We start from the raw sequence: 8,248 nt of genomic DNA, 5'->3' as shown, positions 1-8,248 counted from the left end.
GATAAGAAAGATATTTTAGAAACTAAACTAATGGGATGAGCTTATTTCCCACCAAAGCTTCATGGGAAATCTAAAGTACATTGAGTTTTTGTCTATATTTGGGTGGATGAGTTTGTTGTTACGTGGAAAGCAAAAGCCACGAATTTGACTCGTCAGCTAAAGCATGCTGGATCTCGGACTCCAAGATTAGACGCCACGTTTCGCTCACCTGTTCTATTTCGCATTATCCATCACATTTTCTTCCTTTTTGCAGTTTTATTTAATCATTACACAAGATTTCGACCAAGAATGCAGACCACGTGACAACTTGATAGGTAAAATTTTTGTTTCGGTATAGTATATACTTTTAAAAGTTTTAAATTATTTAAAAAGTTTATTATTTTTAATTACAATTAATCAAATTATTATATTTTATTTGAGTTAAATAAATTTTTATAATTATTTATTTATTAAATATTATTAATTAAAATATTTTTTATTATTTTAATATTAACATGATATTGACGTTGTACTAAAATGTAGGTTAATAATACCACGTAGCTATCATCATGCTATATAATAATTCATTATGATATGTCAGCATTGATATCACAAGACATAAAATGATATGTGTGATATTTTGACTGATGATAATTATTCAACGGTTAATTATAAGAGTTTATTTAAATCAAAATAAAAATATAATGATTTGATTGAATATAATAAAATAATAAAAATTTATTTAAATTTTTTATATAATTGAGATTTTTTTAGATATTATATTTTTTATTTTTTATATTTAAAAGAAAAAATGTTTACCATTTTCTTAAAAAGAAAAAATTGCTCAGTTTTAGAATAAAAGGCTAACTTGATTGGCATTATTAGTATACATTAATAGTATAGGTTTTGAGCTTCAACTTATAAGATTTGTCAAATGTTTAGTAATTATGTAAAATCAAATCAAGTTATTAATTGGTTGAATTTTCAATTTTTGGGTGAATGTGCGATTCATGATTTGAATGGTGAAAAATAGGATAATGCAGTAAAGGTTGTGGTTGACTAAATAATTGTATGAAACAAAAAGGCAACCATAAAAAGTCAAAGTACAGAAAAATTGTAGTATCTTGCAAGCAAAAGCAAGAATAGCAGTGTCGTTTACACAAACAAAACACACCTAGTCCCTTAGCCTTAACTCAATCAAAGCTTGTTCCTTTCCAAACTTTTACATTATACATGCATATATTCTATAAATAGAAAGTTGGGCCAACGATCAGAATCTTTATCGATTTCCCTTATCCTTTGCATATTATTATCATCACCGACACTATCCAAAATCTTCGCTCATATCGTTATCTTTATCTCATCACGGATCCCAACATTTCCCCATAATTTCGCTTTGCTTCTTATATTTGCCCGCTACTTCAACTCTTGTTCTTTTTCTTTGTATTAGTTTTGGCCTTTTGGGGAATATATTTGGTTCTTCTGGGTTTTCTTTGGTTACCAATTGGAATTTTTGGATTGCCAAAGGAAAACCTTTTTTATTTTTCTTTTTATTGGTTTGCTTAGAGTTGGGAATGTGAGATTAAAGCCATTTTTAGAGGCTTTTTATTTTTGGGGTATCTGGGTTTTGTTTAGATTCTTGTGGGAAAAAGGAAAACCGAGCAGAACCTTTGATTCTTGTGTTGCTGGTGGGAATTGGAGTTATGGGTTTTCTTTGATATGTTTTCGTAGATATTATTAAGACAATTTGGTTCTTTGTTGGTAATTAGAGTTGCTTGTTTTGTAGATACTCAGAAAGTTGTTGAAATTCAGGATCAAGAGGTTGGAAACTTTTACTTTTATCCATATCTCATGATATAATATGTTCAAATAGATTTGCCTCGAAATTTTTTTTTTCTTTCAATTGGGATATCTCATTCTGCTGATTTTAATCGATTTCAGGAAAAGCTTTTGTCTTTTTCTTTTTCCTTTGAATGTTATACAGAAGAGGATAGCTAAAGCTTTAAGCATAGATACATTTGCAGCTGGTGAAATTAGGCTTATTGGATCAGTTTTTCATTGATCTAGTGATATCGAATTGAAGTTTGGGAACAAATCCATTAGGACCACTTTCTCTTTTTCTTTGTTCTTTGGTGCAAAAGGAAGGGAATACTGTCTACATTCATTTTTTCCATCTTACATCTTCATTCAGTTTCCGAAAATTTGTTGCCCAACGGACTACCTAAATTGTCCTAGTTCAACTTTCTCTGTTTCTGTATTTGTCTATCAAGCAACTTGGCTGATAACATAGCTAGCCATCCCAGCACAGAAATTTTCATTGTAAACTAGATATGGAAATAAGTAATGAGGCCAGGGTTGATTCATTTTTGATTGGTCCTTCAACAATCATCGGTCGGACAATTGCTTTTAGGATCCTGTTTTGTAAGTCACTGTCACATATGAGGCATCAAATCTTTCATGTGTTGTTGCATTTCATCTATAGATGTAAGGACTTCTTATCACCCTTGGTATCATGGTTGCATCCCCGAAACCCACAAGGGATATTGGCAATGGTGACAATAATTGCTTTTTTGTTGAAACGATACACAAATGTAAAATTGAGGGCTGAGATGGCTTATAGAAGGAAATTTTGGAGAAATATGATGAGAACTGCATTGACATATGAAGAGTGGGCTCATGCTGCTAAGATGCTTGATAAAGAGACCCCGAAGATGAATGAATCGGATCTTTATGATGAGGAACTTGTGAGAAACAAGCTTCAGGAGCTCCGGCACCGTCGCCAAGATGGATCTCTTAGAGATATAATCTTTTGCATGAGAGCTGATCTTATCAGAAATCTTGGTAATATGTGTAATCCTGAACTTCATAAAGGTAGGCTTCACGTGCCTAAACTCATCAAGGAATACATTGATGAGGTCTCAACTCAGTTGAGAATGGTTTGTGACTCTGATTCAGAGGAGCTCTCACTGGAAGAAAAGCTTTCTTTTATGCATGAAACTAGGCATGCGTTTGGTAGGACTGCTTTGCTTTTAAGTGGGGGTGCTTCCCTTGGAGCATTCCATATAGGTGTAGTTAAAACACTGGTAGAACATAAGCTTTTGCCCAGGATAATTGCTGGTTCTAGTGTAGGATCCATTATGTGTTCTGTTGTTGCCACTAGATCATGGCCTGAGCTGCAAAGTTTCTTTGAGGACTCTTGGAGCTCATTTCAATTTTTTGATCAGCTGGGTGGAATTTTTTCAGTTGTTAGGAGGGTCATGAGACAAGGGGCTGTTCATGAGATCAGGCAGTTACAATGGATGTTAAGGCAACTCACAAGTAATCTTACATTTCAAGAAGCGTATGATATGACTGGCCGAATTCTTGGGATAACAGTTTGCTCTCCAAGGAAGCATGAGCCACCTAGATGCCTTAATTACTTGACGTCACCTCATGTTGTCATATGGAGTGCAGTAACCGCGTCTTGTGCCTTCCCTGTCCTTTTTGAAGCCCAGGAGCTAATGGCTAAAGATAGGAGTGGAGAAATTGTTCCTTACCATCCACCCTTTAATTTGGATCCTGAGGAGGGCTCTGGCACATCTGCACGTCGGTGGAGGGATGGCAGCTTGGAGGTTGATTTACCTATGATGCAACTGAAGGAGCTGTTTAATGTGAATCATTTCATTGTGAGCCAGGCGAACCCTCACATTGCACCATTGTTGAGGTTGAAGGAGTTTGTGAGAGCCTTTGGTGGTGACTTCGCTGCCAAGGTATGTTTATATTGACTCACATTTAATAAAAGAAAGAATCTTTTTATGCTGCTTTACGTTTGCTCTTGTTATTATGCTATTTATTTGTTCTCTGCCATTATTTTAAAATGTAATTTTATAAGCCAACAGTGTAACGGTCTGTGTTGAGACATGAATGAAAATCTCTGCAACCCCCATCTTCTAGCTTCTCTCTCATGCATAGACATGCGCCATACTTTGTTTTTAGTTCATGAGTAGGGGGACATTCCTTGGTTTGAATGCAGTAGCAGGGCAACTATCTTTTTGAAGCTGAGTTGTAATTAATGAACTTTACCTTGTTAAAATTTTTAGTAAAATGCATCCATAGCCTGACTTGAAGAGTTTTTCTGTGCTTTTGCATATATTTTGCTGAATAATATAAGCTACAAGGTAGCATAGTTTTCATATAAAACCATTTTCTGTAAACTAGTTTTTGGTATTTGGTGACAGCTAAGTTACTTCTCCACCCAGGATAGATCTTTCTTTTTTGGTAAGATTTTAAGAAGTGATGGTTTGTATCAATGGGGATAAAAGAATGAAGTACTATTATTTATACTTTTCAGCCTCAAATCATCTTCCACAAGAATTTTGTTTAATGAAACAGAAATACTTTAAATGAACTATGTAATGAGAAGTGTTTTACTGGCCAATGAGAAACTATAAGCATCTTCAAGTTGAAGGTGGCTGCGGCCAACAGCTATCTAAACTTCTCAGCTTCACTAAGACCTAATTTGGTGCTGTTTTTACAGTTTAAAAACCTTAAAAGCTGCAATGAACATGGTTTTGCAATCTGAGTGTGTGGAATTATTGTGAGATGAATTGTTCAAAAGAAACAAGGTGCTGAATGTACTTGTCATCATTTAAAATTTAATTATTAATGTTGTTTCTTTGTAATATTTCCTTGTAAAGTTATTTTTAATTTTCAAGGAAATAATTATAAAAGAATATGCATAACTGATGTTGCAACTAAAAAGAATTTACTTTTCTATTTAACTGTTATCAGTTTAGACAAAAAGAAAAAAAAAAAAGCAACAATTTATCACCATTTAAAATGGTTGAAAGAATTTTAACTTCTGTCATGCATTGGCCAGTGAATGCTGTTTTGAGTTGGAAGTTGAAGCTTGTTTGGCACTGTTCTTAAGGTCCACACAGGCATTTTGCCCCCCAAACACAATTCCAAACAGGGCCAGTGCAAAAGATTATGCATGCTCACACATTTACATGCATGCAAAGGAGCACTGACCACAGACATGAACCCACATATATGGACCTAATGATTTACAAAGCAGCTAATCTTATAATTTACAGAGTGATGTTACACAAGCTGTGTAAACACATGTTGCTTTAATATGATGCAGTGGTGGTGTGGAGTCATTTTTTCATTTTTTTTTTGGGGAAGGAGGGATTCCAACACTGCTCTTTGAGTAGGGGGTTCATGCACCAATCTCCAAGTCAAATCCTCAGATGTGTATGGAGTCATTTTTAGAATTTCATTTTGTATGTAATGCATTTTGTGAGAACAAAATGTTCTGAATGTACAATGCTACATATTTTTTCCAAGTTTTCTGTCATGGTGTAATAAATAGAGCTGAAGCAAATAAAATGCTTGTGGATCAATTCTAGACAAAGGATTTAAGGAATTATATGTATTAGTATCTTGTTAGTTGTTACACAATCCTTTTCCGTTTTCTTGTCTTATTATTGGTGCAATGAAATAAAATAAATTAATTTTATTGTTTTAAATTGTAGCTTGCTCAACTCACTGAGCTGGAAGTAAAACATAGATGTCATCAGATACTTGAACTGGGCTTTCCTTTTGGGGGACTTGCCAAGTTATTTGCTCAAGATTGGGAGGGTGATGTTACTGTTGTTATGCCAGCCACGCTTGCTCAGGTATGTGCAAAATCATTTTGAGACTAACCTTTGTTGGCATTCAAGTAAAAATTTGTCTAATCCTTGGGCACTGGTGTTTAGTGGCATTGAAAGCTAGATTTGTATTTATTTTGAGAAATGAGTAGAGTAGTTCAGCTTATATATTAACTGAGGCTATCTATACTGTTTTTATTATGTATACGATTCAATAATCTTTTCCATGGTGACTGACTGGCTGTTTTCTTCATGGTTATAACTATAACAGTACTCAAAAATTATACAAAACCCATCTCATCTGGAGCTTCAAAAAGCAGCCAACCAAGGGAGAAGATGCACTTGGGAGAAGCTTTCCGCTATAAAAGCAAACTGTGGCATTGAGCTTGCCCTTGATGAGTGTGTTGCAATTCTTAATCACATGCGTAGGCTTAAAAGGAGTGCTGACAGAGCTGCTGCTTCATCTCATGGCCTAGCCAGCACAGTCAGATTCAATGCTTCAAAAAGAATTCCTTCTTGGAATTGCATCGCACGAGAAAACTCAACAGGCTCCCTTGAGGAAGATCTTACAGATGTTAATTCATCTTTGCATCAAGGAGTAGGTGGTTGCACAGGAATACCACCTTCTGGTAGAAATTTGCGAGCCTATCGTAGTACACATGATGGAAGTGATAGTGAGTCCGAAAGTGTAGACGTGAATTCTTGGACAAGATCTGGTGGTCCGTTGATGAGGACTACTTCTGCAAATTTGTTCATCGATTTTGTCCAAAATCTAGATGTTGATGCTGAAGTGAATAAAGGTTTGATGGCTCATCCTAGTTCTCCTGGATTTCAGATGGGAGGTAGGGATCTTTTGAGTCACAGCTCTAGGGTGACGACACCAGATAGAGGTTCAGAATATGAGTTTGATCAGAGGGATTTGGGGAACAGAACCCCTGTTAATGGTTCTAGCATTATGGTCACTGAAGGTGATCTCCTGCAGCCTGAAAGGATCCTTAATGGGTTTGTGCTCAATGTTGTGAAGAAAGAAGACTTGACACTTCCACATAGAATCCTTGGTTCAGAAAATTACAGTGCTGGAGTAGCTGAATGTGTGCAGCTTGATTGTCCAGAGAAGGAAATGGATGCTAGCTCAGCATCTGAATATGGTGATGATGCTACCAGTGAAGTGAACTGCCTGAATGAAACAGTTCCTATCGTTAATGCCACTGACGATTTTAGTGTCCATGATGATGATCGGGGTGTTGTGGATGGTTGATTTTAAAGAATTAATATTAATTCTGCGATTCTTTGTCATACAAGTTGGCAGAGTTCTTTCTGAGGTAACAAGTTGGCCGAGTTGATTCCTGGCTTTTTGTCAAGCTGAAGTTTGCTAATGTGGCACAAGTGTGGAATCCTGACTTCAACAAGGTATTACTACTAGTAACCAGTTTTTAGCAGTTGGCAACTTGCATTTGTGTAATCAAGTTGTTTAGCAGGAAATTTTACTGTGATTTGCATTTACTTTTGGTTGACAGTGTAAAGATAGTCCTTGTATCAACATGCAGTAGCTGCAATAGTCATACTTAAAGATAGTCCTTATCTTTGGCCAATGTTTAACCAGGCTGAAATAATATGTTTAGGATTGGACAAGTAACTGGTTTCAATTCAATCAGTTGAGCTGACTGTCTGGTGTTATTTGGGTGCACATTAGCATCTCTCTTGCTTCAATTTGTTCAACTATAAAAGAAAGTGTGGCTAGCAGATTCAGTTACTATGAAGGTGAGAGGTAGCCATTGATAGATTACTTATAAAAAAAGGAAGGCGCCAAGCACATGAACACAAGCACAACATAACTCATAACTCATTGAGCATCATAAAGCTTAGTTTCAAGCCCTTTGCTTTTCCTTTTCGCTTAGTTTCAGTAGCTGTTGGTTCAAAATCTATACATCATTTTGTTTTATTTAGAAATTCAAATCTGTCTGTAATACACATTTTGTTATTTGTTGTATTTGTAAGCTCATTGAGCATTTGTTCACTAAGCCAATCAAAACTTAGCACATTGACTCTCAAGTTTGATTTCTTATGATTACAATTCTATTTATCAGAATTTTGTTTTCGATTTAAGTTACATATCTATCTGTCACATTTCTGTGTTTGACATCTGATCTAATTTATTTAAGGTGTCTTTTAATCATGTCACTTGTATCAAGCTTCTTGTTTTGAAGGTGGAGGTCACCCAAGCTGCACTTTGCTATTTTTTTTTTTTTTGTCAAAAACTGACTGACACGCTGAATAAAATTAGTTTGATAAAAGAGAAATTAATATCGACGTACAAATGCACGTGTACACACGCACAAAATATTATTATATGTATATATGTGTAAAAAATATTATTGTAATCTTCAACGTTTTTAATTATTAAATAGATGTAAATTAAATTTATATGTTAAAAAATCACACAATAATATATAGGATAAACATAAAATTTAAATAATTAATGGCAAAAAAATTGAGTCAATCTATAACAGTCTTTTCTATTCAACTCCAATGAACAAAGGCTGTAGACGCCGAAAGCAACCAAGAATGGAAAGGTGTAAAGCTCTTAAAGAAAGACCTTTTAAACCGTGGAACACTTATTCCACGTCATGTCTATC

At 35.0% G+C, this 8,248-nt stretch overlaps 1 protein-coding gene across 3 annotated transcripts; it reads left to right on the top strand.

Moving 5' to 3' along the window:
• On the top strand, nt 1,111-7,664 carry LOC18598820 (triacylglycerol lipase SDP1). 3 transcript variants are annotated; one of them, XR_001928152.1, is made up of 4 exons: nt 1,111-3,728; nt 5,496-5,639; nt 5,884-7,022; nt 7,235-7,664. XR_001928152.1 is itself a non-coding variant. In XM_018121744.1 (3 exons), exons 1-3 carry the CDS (start codon nt 2,310-2,312, stop codon nt 6,868-6,870), a joined length of 2,550 nt encoding a protein of 849 aa, XP_017977233.1. In that variant the 5' UTR covers nt 1,111-2,309; the 3' UTR covers nt 6,871-7,664. The 3 variants fall into 3 exon arrangements, 1 of the variants encoding a protein (XP_017977233.1); XR_001928151.1 differs by having other exon boundaries at nt 7,130-7,664; XM_018121744.1 differs by having other exon boundaries at nt 5,884-7,664.

This window comes from Theobroma cacao, chromosome 5 (genome assembly GCF_000208745.1).
Source record: "Theobroma cacao cultivar B97-61/B2 chromosome 5, Criollo_cocoa_genome_V2, whole genome shotgun sequence".
Lineage (NCBI taxonomy): Eukaryota > Viridiplantae > Streptophyta > Magnoliopsida > Malvales > Malvaceae > Theobroma > Theobroma cacao.
This window is presented reverse-complemented; position numbering and strand designations above follow the sequence as displayed.